Source organism: Fringilla coelebs (genome assembly GCF_963513975.1).
Source record: "Fringilla coelebs genome assembly, chromosome: 27".
NCBI classification, from domain to species: Eukaryota; Metazoa; Chordata; class Aves; order Passeriformes; family Fringillidae; genus Fringilla; species Fringilla coelebs.
This window is the reverse complement of record NC_140053.1, coordinates 4,417,059-4,432,356: the sequence shown is the minus strand read 5'-3', so window position 1 is coordinate 4,432,356 and position 15,298 is coordinate 4,417,059. Positions and strand designations below refer to the sequence as shown.

The following is a 15,298-nucleotide window of genomic DNA, read 5'->3' as shown; positions in this document are numbered from 1 at the left end:
GAGAGGAGGAGGCTCAGAGGTGACCTTATCACTCTCTACCACTCCCTGCAGGGGGGTTGCAGACAGGTGGGGTCGGTGTCTCCCACCGGGCAGCACTGACAGAACCAGAGGACACAGTCTCCAGCTATGTCAGGGAAGGTGTAGGTTGGATATTAATAAGAAATTTTTCACCCAAAGAATTATAAAATACTGGAATGCTCTTCCCAGGGAGGTGGTAGAATCACTGTCTCTGGATGTGTTTAAAAGAAGACTGGACATGGCCCTTGGTGCTATAGTCCAGTTGAGGTGTTAGGACATGGGTTGGACTGGATGATCTCAGAGGTCTCTTCCAAGCTCATGATTCTGGAATTCTGGGATTCTGTTCCCAGGGCAGCTGGGAGCAGCAGCTTGGCTGGGCACTGGCTGTGTGTAGGGAGCAGTTTGTCACTGAGGATTAAAAATGCACTCGAGGACTTGTGCTGTAAAAAGGCTTAATCCAGGAGCTCCGTGTCCACTTCTCTCCAGAAATATCCCCTGTAATGCGTTTTATCAGGGCATGTCCTTCACAAAACTGTGCCCTGCAGATGGGAGCAGAAGTGATGAAATGGTGAATGTTTGCAGTGAAGTGCCCCAAGCCAAGGGGCCTCAGCAGACAGGCTGTGTATCTCATAAATCCACTGATGTGGATTTATTTTATTTTATTTTATTTTATTTTATTTTATTTTATTTTATTTTATTTTATTTTATTTTATTTTATTTTATTTTATTTTATTTTATTTTATTTTATTTTCATTAATTTCATTTATTTTAATTTTATTTTATTTCAAGAACATTTGAGTCTTTTATTACACTCAGCATTCAGATAGATAAATCTGCTTCAGGCCTGAAAATCGAATCTTTTTTGGTTGTCACATATGTCAAGGGCAATTGAGCATTATTTAGTAAAGTAATGAGTTGGTCCTTTTCTAAATAGCAAGTACTGGAGACAAATCACATTGTGCCATGAAAGCTGATCTGAACTTCAGAGCAGGCTGGGGGGGAATTTCTGGGGGGGGAATTTCTCTGGTTCTTGTCCCAGAGGGGCTGGGGGAGGAAGGCTGGGCAGGGCAGTAACTCCTGGGAAATGATTTCGATGTGTGTGTTGGGATCAGCGCATTTCCTGTGCTTGCTGCTGGGATTTAAGGGTGGTTTAAGAGAAAATCTCTTCTGAATTACTTTTAGCAATAGGTTGAGGCTGTCAAATAGTTTCTGTTGCACTGCCTGCAAATTTGTATCTGACAGAGGTAGCTGTGCTTTGATTCTCCAAATGACACCTTGGGGAGCAAGTTCACGTTTTCCCCAGATGAAATGTCTTCAGTCCATAGCTAATGACAGAAACATCCTGCCTTTCCCATCCCTTTCTCCATTCTGGAGGCATTTTGATCACAGTTTTCATTGTTCAGCTCTTGTTTTGTGCCATAATTCTGCAAGAGCAGGTGGGCTGAGGGTGTAGGATGGGGCTGGGGTCCCTCTGCTGTGCTCCCCCCATGCTCCATCCTGCCTCATGGTGGGGATGGGCACCTTGGGCTGCCAGTGCTGCTATTTCAGGTTTTAATTGCTGATTGATGAGTATCAGTGGAAAGGACAAAAACGAGCAGATACTCCTAGAAAAGGGTTGGTCCTCTGACATTAGAGAATAAAAAGATGGGGAGGACTCCCCTACAAAATTTGTTGCAGTAATTTTTTTCATAGTGATAGGCTGGAATTAACTATTTGACCTGTTTTTCTTCTGTGTGTTATGGATCTGGGATGTTTCCTGTAGAGTGGAAAATGTTCATGTGTGATATTTCTTTTGAGAAGTGATACAAAGGGATTGTGGTGTTGGATAGCAGCTGGCTGAGGTCAAACCTACCTGTGGACTCTCACTGCACTGGGTGAAGGGGTTTGTGCAGAATGGACATGCTGAAATTCCAGTTTTTTGAGTTATGTTCAGGGAAGAGGGAAGGTCACGTCTTTATCCCTCCCTTCCTCCCCACATGGGCTCTGTGACCCAGCCCAGCACTGTGAGACAGGGCTGTAGGGAGCTGCTCTGGCTCCAGGCTGCTTCCCTTAGCAGCTTCCAGAAAATCCCATTCCCCTGTCACTGTGCAAAGAAACACCTTCCAGGGAATGCTGATTACTCCTGCCTTGTGCCAGCACTGGGGAAGCTTCAGTGCCAGGGTTCACCTGCAAGTTAACAGTGTTTGCCTTGCAGGCTTTCTCCCAGCTAATTTTGAAGTATTTGTGTAGGTAGGGTAGAAAATACAAAGTACATAATAGTCCCAAAATGCAGAGCTTTGGGATACAAGAACCTGTGACATGTGGAAATGTTTGGAGGAACCTGGGAGAGGAGCTTGTTGATACCAGTGGGCTCTGAGAGTGTGCCAGGACTCAGGAGACCTGTTTTGTGCTTTGTGCTTTTGCAGAAGTCTTGAGGCTTGGTTTGGTAAAGGAAAACCAGAATTTTATTTGACCTTTTTTCCACCCCTCTCTTGCAGCCTATGCAAGCAGCGAGGTGTCCCACTGACGAGCTGTCCTTAACCAACTGTGCTGTGGTGAATGAGAAGGACTTCCAGTCTGGGCAGTAAGTGTGCACTGTTGCTCTTTCAGCTTTTAACCAAAAAGGAATTGTTTTCAAAATTTATGTGGAGGGGGAATGACATTTCAGGTTTGGAGAGGTGAACACAGCAGTTTGATTAACAAAACCTGTGTGTCTTTAGAGATCAGAACTTCCAATGTGGCTCATTCTGGAAATGGCAGATATTGGAAGAAGGGTGACTGTTTCTCTAAAGTATTTCTTTCTTGGGAACTGCATCTGCTTAACTAATAGAATAATTATTTTAATGAAGTACTTCTTGTGATAATTTTTGTTTGTTTTGGTTTTGCTGTTGTTCCTGTTACATAGTGAGAATATTTGAAGTATTTCAAAAACGTTTTTATCATTTTATTGTGTTACTTGGGGCATCCTCTTACTTTCACATCATATGGGAGTGCTGAGCAGAGCCAGGAGAACTCTCTTTTCTCAGGGTTTTCATGCACAAGAGCAAAAGGAGAAGCAGCCAGAGTGTGGGCACCACAAGCTGGATTCTTTAATTGCGGTTTTGGGGTGGCTGATGGAACCCAACTCTGAGGTTTATTTCTGTTAGGTGGAAAACACCTTCATTGTTCAGCTCAGCCCACACAGAAGGGTTTTGGATTACAAGAAGCCAATTCACATACTCGGGTTCTTTGCTTTGCTGCAGCTTTAGGGAAGCTCTGACAGATTTTAGTATGTAGGCTGTAGACAGAAGTCATTAATTTCAGCTGAAAGGGAATATCATGTGCAGCACAAGGCAGAAAGGCTTGGGTTTGAAAAATGGGGAAAATGATAAGGGAGATACTGAATGATATGCCCACCTTTATATAAAATACCTTTATATAAAATACCTGCCCCAGGTGAACTCTGCTAAGGGTGTAGAACACAGCAGTGCTGAGCTGCAGCAATGCAGGGATGTGTTCAGCACTTGTCTGTCTGTCCTGTCAGCCAGCTCTGCTGCCCTGGCTCCTGTCGTGGCTCTGCAGGGATGAACTGAACTGTGATTTCATGAGCCCAACTGGAGTACAAAATGCCAAAACCAAGCAAAAGCACCCCCTAAACCAGCAGAACTTTTTGTGTCTGCTTGGGCAGAAAAGTGTCCTGGTCTTTTCAAAGTATGGTTTCCTCCAGGTTGATTTTTTTTCAATGTAATTGAGTTACAAAAATACCTGAACTGAGCATTGTACCTCATGCATTATAAAAACTTTAATTTCCTCCAGTATGGATGTCCTGCAGGGACCCAGATGCCAGCCCTGCAGTCAGCTGTGCTCCTTTTGCTTCCAGAACCTTCTCTCCTGGCACTTGTGGCAGCATGCAGGAAGCAGTGCCCTGGGATGTGCTGGCTCAGCAGGCTGGATGTGATTCTGGCTGTTCCTGTGCACCTGGGAGCTGTTTATTTCTAGCAGTGGTGCTCACACACCAGCGTGTGTTTGGTCAGGAGCAGATGCTGCAGATGCTGCTCAGTGTCAGAGGGAGCACAGGCAGCTCCTGGTGTTGGCAGGGCTGGAGCTGGTGCTGCATTGCAGCTCCCTGGGGCCAGCCCTGCTGCACATCCCTGGGGCCAGCCCTGCTGCACATCCCTGGGGCCAGCCCTGCTGCACATCCCCTGGAGCCAGCCCTGCTGCAGATCCCTGGGGCCAGCCCTGCTGCACATCCCTGGGGCCAGTCCTGCTGCAGCTCCCTGGGACCGGCCCTGCTGCACATCCCTGGGGCCAGTCCTGCTGCACATCCCTGGGGCCAGCCCTGCTGCAGCTCCCTGGGGCCAGCCCTGCTGCACATCCCTGGGGCCAGCCCTGGCTGTAGATCCCTTGGGGCCAGCCCTGCTGCACATCCCTGGGGCCAGCCCTGCTGCAGCCCTGCTGGCAGTGCCCCTGGCTCAGGTCCCTTACCATGTTGCCTGCTCAGGAGGGTTTTTGGTGGTACCTCCACAAGGGCTCTGCTCTGTTTGCAGCTGGGGGTGTAGAGCTGGAGTTTGCCCTTGGATCAAGGAGATGCTTTAACCCCAGGGTGCTGCTGATCTTCTTCTCATGCTTCACTTCCTGTACCCCTGAGCTGGGCAGGGATGAGTCAGGGATGAGTTCACACCAGGCCATGCACACACAGTGTGTGCTGTGTAATGGTTTGGGCAGTGGCACCATCTTCAGCTCCTGTGTCCTGCTTCTACCTTGAGTGCAGTTGGGAGAGAGAAACCAGTTCTGAGCACAGCCAGGCTGTGAGGGGACAGCAGTCAGGGCACGTTTTTGTTCCTGTTAAGAACTGCTTGTTCCCTTTCACATGGGAAGCCCATCCCTCCTAGGCCAGTTTAGTTTTTTGAGGAGCCCTTGCTGAATGATTGCTGTGGGTTTCCAAACATGCCCTGCATGGGATGAGATCCCTGCTGGCACCTCCACATGGGTACCTGAGTCATCCCCTCCTCACAGGAGCCCTGCTCATGCTTCAGCACCAGAAAATCTGATGCCCCCACAGGTTAATTCCTGTCTGCTGCAGTTTCTCTTGGTTTGCTCAGCCTGGCCAGCAAACTCCCCAGCAGTTTCCTGGGCCCAGTTTCCTGGAGCCCTTCCTAAGAGCTGGCAGCACAGGGGTTGGGTCTGACAGTTGCAGGCGAGGATTTACACACGGAACAGAGCAGCAGTTCCTCCTGGGAGAGCTCTGGGAGCTGTCTGGCCCTGGTGGTTTGTTGTTCCTTTTGTTTGTGTATAATCAGAAGCTCTTAATGAGTTTGAGATTTCCCCTCTGTGTCTCACCTTCCTGGTGAACATCAGTGTAGGAAAATGCATTTAGTTTTTCTGCTGTTGTCTTATTTTGAACATTTGTGGTACTTAGGTTGCTTACAGCTTGTTGGAAGCTGCCTGCTCCTGCTGTCTTTGAAAAGAAACATGGCTGTTCCTGTGCCTTATGCAGATTTTTCTCACAGAACCTGTCAGGATTTGACATTTCCTAGTATTTTCTTTCAGAAAGCTGATTTTTTTTTTCATTTTTTTCTCTTTGTTTTTCTTCCTGGCATCTGTTTGTCTGTTGCCAAGCTCTGTTGTCTTTCTGCTTTGCTGGAGATGTTTCTGGTGAATGGAATATCCCAAAAATCTACACCAGGTTTCTGGATTTATGCCTGGGGCAGAGGAGGAGGCAAGGAAAGGGTGTCCTGGCAGCTGCTGGGTGATTTTGGGTCAGAACCAGTGAGGACTCAGCTCAGTGTCTGCCTGAGCTGGGAGCTCTGTTGTCACTTTGATGTGTTGAAAATGCTTCTGACCCTGCCAGGCCACCAAGGTCCAGCAGTGCCTGGGAGGGGTTTGCAGGTGACAGCTGGCCATGGCCCCAGGTTTGGGCTGCCATGGCCCCAGGTTTGGGCTTTCATGGCCCCAGGTTTGGGCTTTCATGGCCCCAGGTTTGGGCTGCCATGGCCCCAGGTTTGGGCTGCCATGGCCCCAGGTTTGGGCTGCCATGGCTCCCAGCTTGGGCTACATTTCCTCTTGTCTCCAAGGGCCATCTGCTCCTTCCTGTGGTGTGGCTGGAGCTGTTCTGCACACAGGATGGAGCCAGTGCAGATCCTCACTTGGATGGTGCTGGATTGACTGGGCAAGTGTAGGGAGCATATGTGCATGGAAAACATGGGCTGCAGGGAGGGAGGAGGGCCAGGAGTGAGGACCTTGGCTGCCAGCACAGCTCATCCTGCCCTTCCTGCTCCTGGGGTTGGTGAGGGGTGAAATCCCATGGAGATGGTGCCTTGTGTACCCAAGGGTGCTCACAGTGCCAGCAGCTGTGAGAGGAAGATGAGGTGAACCCTGATTCCAGCATCACCCTGCTTCCAGAGCACACAAATCCCAGCCTCCTTTGGTTTTGCTTTCTCATGCCAGCAAGCTGTCTGCCTATCACATGATAAGAGCTATCAGGCATAGTCTGAGGAAGCTATAAGCAGCTTTTGAGTATCTTTGTTGCTGACAGCTTCAATTCTGAGTGTGACAGACAGACACATGCCATGGCTGCTGCTGTGTCTGCTGCTGCCTGCTTGTACTGCTCTGGTTTTAGAGCTGTTCTATGATGGAATCCCAGAATCATTGAGGAAAAGCTCTCCCAGATCATTGAGTCCCACCTGTGTCCAGTGCCCACCTTGTCCTTCAGCCCAGGGCACTGAGTGCCACATCCAGGTGTCCATTGGGTACCTCCAGGGATGGGGACTCCAGACCTCCCTGGACAGCTTCTGCCATGATGTTCTTCCTGATGTTCAATCCAAACCTCCCCTGGCACATCTTGAGGCCATTTCCTCTCATCCTGTTCCTGTTCCCTGGGAGCAGAGGCCACCCCCTCCCATCCTGGCTGCCCCTTCCTGTCAGGGAGTTGTGGAGAGTCAGAGGGTCCAGGCTGAGTGTCCCCAGCTCCCTCAGCCACTCCTGGTGCTCCAGACCCCTCCCCATCTCCATTTCTTGGACACATTCCAGCCCCTCAAGGTCTTCCTGGCAGTGAGGAGCCAGAACTGACCCAAGTCCTTGGGGTGTGACCTCACCAGTGTTGCAGTAAGGTAGAAAAATTATAAAGAAAGCCTCATAAAATCAAGCCTGCTCTCCTAAAGTCAGTGGCTGGCCTTGTCAAGGCAGCACTTTGCCAGTTCCCATGTGAAAGGAATCCCATGTGAGCAGTTCATTAGCATAACAATCTATTCCTGGGTGAAAAACAGCCAGCACCTGTATAAACTATTTTTATAGTTAGATAGAAAAATTAAAACTATCTCTTATAAACAACATTTCCTGCATGTACACCCCAGGGGGTTGAGTGACCAATCCATACAGAATGACAGCTTGTTCCTAACCAATAAAGTAATTGGCAAGAGAGCTGCTGACCACCTGAAGTCACCCAGGAGGTCTGTACAGCTGGATAAAAACCAGGATGGGAGTGAAGAGGGAGCTTTTTCCTCCATGAGAAAAATGGAGTCTGCTGATTTATTCTGACACACCAGTGCCTGGCACAGGGGCAGTCCCTGCCCTGTTTCTGGTACAGGCCAGGTGCTCTTGGCCTTTTTGCCCACCTGGGCACACGTCAGGTGTGAAGAGTGCATCACCGTTCAGCTGCTGTCCATCAGCACCCCCAGGTCCTTTCCCACAGGGCCACTTTCCAACACTGATGCTGTTTTTCCAGCCACACAGATGAGTTCAAGATCAGCTGGTCACTTGTGCTAGGAGGAACAGCCCCAGGGCCTGTGTGATTTCACTTTTTGTACAGAAATTCCTCCCATTTTTTTCTACTATCAAATTTCTAAACAATACACTCAGATCCCTTTATGGGCTTTGCATCTACTTCTTGTTGGCATCACTTTGGGGGTGGTGCTTGTATGGGGGTAAAATATTGGTGCTCTGGTGTTAATGCTTGAGATGGGAACCTGTGTTGATTTTTAGCTGTGATGTTTGTGGTTTGGTTCTCTCTCATTTGTACAGCACAGTCCTGAAGTAGAGGGCTACTGGGGGGATGTTGTGGTGTTTGTGAGGTGCCCAGGACAAGGATCTGACTCCAGGTTCTCATTTATTATTTTATGATATGATATGATATTATATTAAAAGAATACCATACTAAACTATACTAAAGAAAAAGAAGGATACAGCCAGAATGCTTGACAAGAATGATAATGAAAAACTTGTGACTGACTCCTCAGAGTCCCACACAGCTGATGGTGATTGGTCATTAAGTGAAAACAATTCACATGAAACCAATCAAACATGCTCCTGTTAGTAAACAATGTCCAGACCACATTCCAAAGCAGCAAACACAGGAGAAGTGAATCAGATCATTATTATTTACATTTTTCTCTGAGGCTTCTCAACTTCCCAGGAGAAGATCCTGGGCAAGGGGATTTTTCCAGAAAATATCACAGTGACAGTATGCAAATATTGATTTTTGGTGCAAGGTCTTGCAGTTAGGCTTTGAGATCCCATTGTAGCAGTGAGGGTGGTGGGCTCTGTCACCCTGCTGCGTGTCTGAGTCAGGCTGTGCCTCCAATGCTTTTGGCTTTCCTGTGTAGCCCTGTAGAGATAAGCTGGGTGTTCCTTTTGAGCTCCCACAGCCCTGTGAACAGTGCAAAACCCTCCTGGTACACATCAAAATAAAATACTCTTCTTTTTTCCAGACATGTTGTGGTGAAGACCTCTCCCAACCACAAGTACATCTTCACTCTGAGAACCCACCCCTCGGTTGTCCCTGGCAGCATTGCCTTCAGCTTGCCCCAGGTATGGCATGGTTGGACTTTCTACTCTGCTACACAATAAGCAAAATCTCTTTTAGGATCAGGATTGATGATAAGTTCTCTAATTGGAATAAATGTGTGCTGCAAATTTGATTTCTGCCAGCAGAAGTTCAAGGATACTCACACTGCAGCTGAAGTGACTGTGCTTATATTGCTTTGATATATTTTTAGTGCAGGGTGGGATAAAAATACTGGAAAATGTGTAATTTACCCTTTTAAAAAGCCACCAGAAAGAAACTATTTGAAAAGGAAAAGTGTAAGCAATATCTTCCCTTCCTTGTGAATCTTCATTGTTCCCCATTTTCCCTTGACTTTAAAGGGTTTCTTTGCTGTGTTTTTCATTTTTAAGACCTGCTGGAAATTTTATTGACTACATTCAGTCATTATTAGTATTTTTAGATGAAAAGTGCAATGAAATGCATAAAAAAACCCCAAACCCCTTTGTCTCCTCTTTCTTAATTAAGTCATCATCAGATGTTAAATGATGGTTAGAATAAATAATGAATATAATTAACTTCTAAATTGAAAAATGAAGCTTTTAGCTTTTTACTGCTCACACTGAGTCTCATCCCATGAACCTGCAGCAGTCATGGTCTCTGATTCAGTGCTTTCATATCTCCCTGCCCCTGTGCTCTGTGCTTTAAACACAGGAGATTTGATTTCCTCAGCACATCTTGGCACAAGCCCTCAGCTGACATTTTGCCTTTTGATGTGCTGCTGGAACTGGCTCTGTCCAGATGAGTGGGTGGGGGATGTTGTGTTCACCATAACAAGTGTCTGGCTGTGGTTTGTGATGCCCAAAGTGCCCAGCAGGAGATGTTGGTGCTGCTCAGGTCAGTGCTCTCAGGTCTGGGGTGGATTTTTGTATCTTGTGGTTGTTGTGGAGCCAGGAGAGCCCATCTGCCAAGGGGTGGAGAAGGGGCAGTGCAGGGAGTGCTGCAGCCTGTGGGAGGTGAGTGCTTGGTGTGTGGGGTTATTGAGCCCTTTGGTTGGAAGGGGCCTTTAAAGGCTGTCTGAACAGGGACATTTCCCACCAGGCCACTTTCTCTACAGCCCTTGTCCAATATGACCTTGAAGGTTCCCTACAACCTCTCTGGGCAAGGTTTTACCATTTTCACCCTGTCTCAATTCACCCTCATTTAGTTTAAAGCCACTTCCCCTTTTTCTTTTGCTACAGTCCCTACTAAAAAGTCTGTCCCCCTAAAAAGATTTAAGCCCACTTTAAATATTGAAAGGCCACAATGAGATTCCCCCAGAACCTCCTCCAGACTGAACAGCCCCCATTCCCTCAGCCTGTCTCCACAGCAGAGCTGTTTCAGCCCTCTGAGCACTGGGGCATTCCTGATACTGGCTTTTAATTTTAAAATTCTCAGTATTTCCCAGACCTTCTCAGTATTTCCCAGAGCCTTGGATAGTTGCAGTCAGTCTGACACCCACTGTGTGTTTACTGCTCCTGTTCAGGGGTGTCTGTGCTCTGAGGCCTCCAGAACATCTCTTTGTTGTACACTCACTGTTCACATGGAGCTCTTAACCACCTTTATTCTGTGGTAATCTTGATTCTTGACTCCTAACACTGAAAGCTGGGACAAATTTTGTATCCTGAGAGCCTAAAACACGAATTGCTATGCAGTGATGACAAACCTTTAGCAGAAATCAGCCAGGTGAGCATGGTGGGGGATGAGCCACAGAGAAGATCCTGATAAATCTTCCCCAGAGGGTGCTGGCACTGCCCAGGCTCCCCAGGGAATGGTCCCAGCCCTGAGGCTGCCAGAGCTCCAGGAGGGTTTGGACAGAGCTGCCAGGGATGCCCAGGGTGGGATTGTTGGGGAGTCTGGGCAGGGCAGGAGCTGCACTGGATGATCCTTTGTGGTCCCTTCCCACTCAGGATATTCTGTGGGTTTTGGAGAGGGTATAAAGAGGGAAATGTTCACTTTGTAAGCAAAGTCATTGTGTTCCTTCTCCCAGACAAAAAGGAAACACAAGTGACCATAAACTACAGCTTTCAAATGTGATCTCCCCAGAGCTGTTTGTAATGACACCTACATGTGCCTGGTGCCTCTGTTTGATACCTGAGGGGTTGTGAACATGGCACAGCCTGTGATGAGGGCTGAGAACACACTGCAGCCAGTCTGTAACACAGCAGCAGCCCCTGGGAAAACCACATCTTTGCAGTCATCAAGCCAGAACTGTTGGAATTGTAAAGGTTACAGATTTTTTTTGTGTCACAAAATTCGTGAACCATTTCCCACTTCTCCAATTCCATGCAGCACAAGCCTTTCTAAAGGAATTTCCAAGGGACCTGAAGATTTGAACAGTTTTATTTTTACTGGTTCTCTTGGTGCAGGTAATATTGTGCCTTCAAGCAGATTAGAACAAGCTTTTAAAATGCTCATGGGGTGTGTAACAGCCATTCTGGTACCTGTGGATGCTCAGAACTTGGGCTTTGGGAGGAAATGAGCAGAAGGACAAAAAGCCCCATCCAGCACCACAACTTCTGCCTCCAAAATGGTGGGGAGACCAGCAACCTGAATGAGGTTGGACAGAAAACCTTCTGAGATCACAAGAATTATTTGGAGAAATTATTCAATTTTTTTTACTTGTTTCCTGTTAATTTGGGGGTCTTCGGGATATTCCATTCTGCCCTTTTTTTCTGCTGCTGAAGGTTCTCTGGGAATCCTGCTCCTCTGGGTGAGGAGGCTGCCTTTGAGAGGGCAGGTTTGTTCTGAGGGATAGGTGTTTGTTGTGTTCTGAGGGACAGTTGTTCTGCAGGACAGGTGTTCTGACCTTTTTCTCTTGTTTTTCAGAGAAAATGGGCCGGCCTTTCCATCGGGCAGGAGATCGATGGTGAGTCAGTCAGTCAGAGCGATTGGGATGTGTTCATAAAGCTGATCTCATATTTCCATCCTGAATTGGGAACTCACAGAGCTCCAGTCCTTCTCCAGGTGATGTGAGGACCTTGTTAGTGAAGGAGCTGCTCTCCTCTCTACAGCTTTTCTGCTTTTAATGTTTTCCAGACCTGGGCAGACTGTTTTGGCAGTTTCTCCAGGTACCTGCTGCTATCTCAGCCTGGCTCTGTGTGGGATGTCAGTGTCCACATGCAGATATGAACACTGAACATGTCCTGGGAAGCCTGTTCTGGGTCTCTGGAGAACACTCCCACTAACAGAGGACAGCTCTTGTCCTTGGGGAATTTCTTGGCACCAGCATTGGACTGAATTGGGATGTTCTAGTTCCAGGAGCAGCAGTGTGCCCTGCAGTGCTGAGCTTTGGGAGCAGCACTGATGTTTGCACCAGTAACTGACCAGAATATTCTGCAGCAAGGTAGAAGGGCTGAGGTGAATCTTTATCCCTATTTCAAGTCTTCCTTGAGCCTTCCAAGCCTTGGTGAATGTTTGGAGGAGAGCAATTAGCTCTTTTGTCCCTTTGTGCTGTGTGTCACTGTTCCCTCTGCCTGGATCACTGCCAGCTCCAGGTGCAGCTGTTGACCCTGCCTGTAGCTGCTGGAATGCTGACCAGGCTCCTGGCAGCAGGAGTTACAGAAGGGTCTCTGTGCTACAGCAGGTCCAGGTGATGGATCACATTTGTTCTTTGGACCATCAGGAGTCACCTCTGTGCTCTGGAGAGGGCAGCTCCTCCTCTGCCTTGCTGGGATCCTGCCCTGGAGCACACTGTTCGGGAGGCTTTGCCTCTGGAGTAGCTCACAGTGCTTCAGGGAATTCCCTCCTTTGGGACTGTGGGCAGAGCTGGGGCTGCATTCTCTGTCAGGATGAGGAAGGCTGGGCCTGAGGAATGCTGTGGTTGTGTGTCTTGGTTTGAAAAGCCAGGTGTCTGCTGAGGAAGGCAGGAGCCTCCCTTGCAATGGAAAATGTAAACCCCCTCTTTCTGAATTATTATAATTTTGAAATGAAGGGGCTCTCAGGCAAAGATATGGGAATAGTTCTTTATTAGGAAAAATAAAAATACAAATGCAATAGTACAAAAAGCCCCAAACCACTGCCAGAGTCAGAACACCCCCTGTGTGCCAGGGTGGGGGCACAGCCCCATCCCAGGGGGGCTCAGCCCTCCTGCAGTGCCAGCTGTGGCTCTGCTGCAGCAGGATCCTGCACAAGGGGGGAGTTTTCCTCTGCAGCTGCAGGGCTGCTGGAGATGGGCCTGCTCTCCCTCTGGGAATGCAGGGCAGGAGAAAGCTGCTCCTCTGGGAATGCAGGGGGCAGAGGCTGCTGTGCTGTTCCAGGGCAGATTGTATCCAGGTAGGAATGTGTGAAATCTCAGATTGTATCCAGGTAGGAATGCTTGGCTCCTGCCCTGGGCAGAGCATCTCCCCATGGGATGATGGAATTTGATCAGCCCTGCAGGGACACTCACTGGCCATGGACAGAAGATAATTAATAATTAATGGCCCATTAACTGAAGAGATCTCCTGGAGGGAGGATTGGCTGTGGGAGAGATAAAGAGAGATCTGCTGTCCCATGAAGAGCAGATACCTGCCCCAGCTCTGACAGTTGGCAGTAGAATTCACACCCTCATTTCCAGCCTCAGACACTGCGGGTGTGAGGTGCCCCTGGGGCAGCTCCCTCCTGGCTGTTTGTTTCCCAGCTCTTGTGGTCTCAGCAGCTCCATGAGCACGGATCAGTACTCAGATGTGGAGTCTGATGTGTTTGTGGGCACAGCTGGAGGGTTTCTCTGCCTCTGGATGTCCCACAGACCAGGATTTGAACCTGGAGAGGAAGGGAGACTGTCCTGCTCCATACAGTGACCTGGAAAGGAATTTGGTCTCTTCCCCCAGAAGAAAAGGGACAGGATGAAAGGAAACAGTCTCAGGTTGTGCCAGAGGAGGTGTAGGTTGGATATTAAGGAAAAGTTCTTCACAGAATGGGTTGTAAAGGCTACGAACAGGCTGCCCAGGACAGTGGTGAAGTCACCATCCCTGGAAATGTTTGAAGAACTGGTGGATGTGGCACTTGAGGACATTATTGGTGACCATGGTGCTGGTGCTGGGTTGATGGTAGGACTTGGTGATCCTGGAGGCCTTTTCCAACCTCAATGATTCTGTTAATCTGTGATATTTTTTTTTTTTTTTTTTTGCCTGCTGATCTTGTTTGAACTGAAGAAGGACCTATAACAGGGGAAGAGTCATAAATTGATTTGTTTCTCACCCTTGTTTGGCTGATCACGTGCCAACTCACTAGCAGATCAATGCTTTTCAGTACTCAGGTCTTTTGGGGGGAGAAGCACTGATATTCTGTGATCAGCTCTTAGAGCAGTTTGTGACTGTCCTTGTCCTGGGCTTTGCTGTAAACCTCCCAGCTACGTGGGAGCCTGTGTTAACAAAAATAATGCAGTGCTTCTGTGCAGAGTGACTAAATGTCATCTGACTCCGTGCTGGGTGGAAGGGATTTGTAAAAACATTCTGCAGGTAGGGAGAAGTGTTCACAAAGCCAGTGATTTCCCAGGGCTCCTGCTTTGTCCTGGTCCCCTGATAATGTGGAAGCTGTGTTTTAAATGTCAGTGTAAATGCAGCCCACAGCTCTGTGCAGCAGTGATGAGTCCTGCTGAGCCCCTGATGATGCAGTAAAGGTTTTCCAGGTGAGTGGTTTTCCTGGTGGGAAGGCACAGTGCCCTGAGTGGATGTGTCTGTCCTGCCATCTGTGCACTCCAGCTGCACCAGCTCCTGTGTTCCCAGCAGAGATGCCCAGCTGGAGCCAGGGCAGGCTCTGTCTTCCCACCCCAGGGAGGTCCCTGCTGCCTTCCCAGAGCCAGGGGGTTCCTGCTGCACTCCCAGCCTCTCTCTGGGACATTCCAGGCTCTTGGAGCTGGTGCTGTACTCTGCTGAGTGGGCTGCAGCCCTTACATCCAGCACTCAGTCCTGGCTGTAAGAGCTGCTGACACCTCAGGCCTGTGACCAAATCCAGGGACTGATATTCCAGAAACTTTTATTTGACAAAAAGCCATGGGGTTCAGCAAGGAAAAGGAAACTGCTCAGAGGTGATCTGTAAGGAGAGAGGAGCTGCTGGTGTTTGTTGCAGGCCCAAAGGGATCCCCCTGCTGCTGTGCCCCTTTTGGATGAACTCAGTGCAGTAGATCAGGAAACAGTGCAGTGTTTTCATCTTTATCCTTGTTTGCTGGAGATCTGTCTGTGGCAGCTCCTGCCAGGGAGGATGTTTGGGGTGTGTGCTGTGTGTTCTGCTCACACCTTCAGCAGGGACAGGCTCTCCTTGTTCCCTTCAAGTGAACAATCCTGGAGCAGCCCATGCTGGGGGATTGTGTTGCCATCACACCTCAGCATCTGCAGGTTTGTTCTGGAGCCATTCTGCTGCCAGGGGCTGGACAGGAAATCACAGATGGAGTGAAGCCATTCCCCTTCTCCTACTTCACCCTTAGCCATGACTGCTTTATCAGAGGAGACTTTGCTCTCCAGATTCAAAGCAAACCCTTCCTGTTCCTCAGGCTTCTGGAGAACCATGGGGCTGCTCTCTGCATTGCTGGGCCTGCCTGTTTGT

At 48.6% G+C, this 15,298-nt stretch overlaps 1 protein-coding gene across 3 annotated transcripts in view; it reads left to right on the top strand.

Annotated features, from left to right (window-relative positions):
* Nucleotides 1-15,298, top strand: part of NSF (N-ethylmaleimide sensitive factor, vesicle fusing ATPase) — a 77,428-nt gene that overhangs the window by 11,776 nt on the left and 50,354 nt on the right. For all 3 annotated transcript variants that reach the window (XM_084222280.1, XM_084222281.1, XM_084222279.1), the window contains exons 2-4: nt 2,496-2,581; nt 8,682-8,781; nt 11,603-11,642. In XM_084222280.1, the coding sequence (XP_084078406.1) occupies nt 2,496-2,581; nt 8,682-8,781; nt 11,603-11,642 (226 nt within the window). The remainder of the gene's footprint in view (nt 1-2,495; nt 2,582-8,681; nt 8,782-11,602; nt 11,643-15,298) is intronic.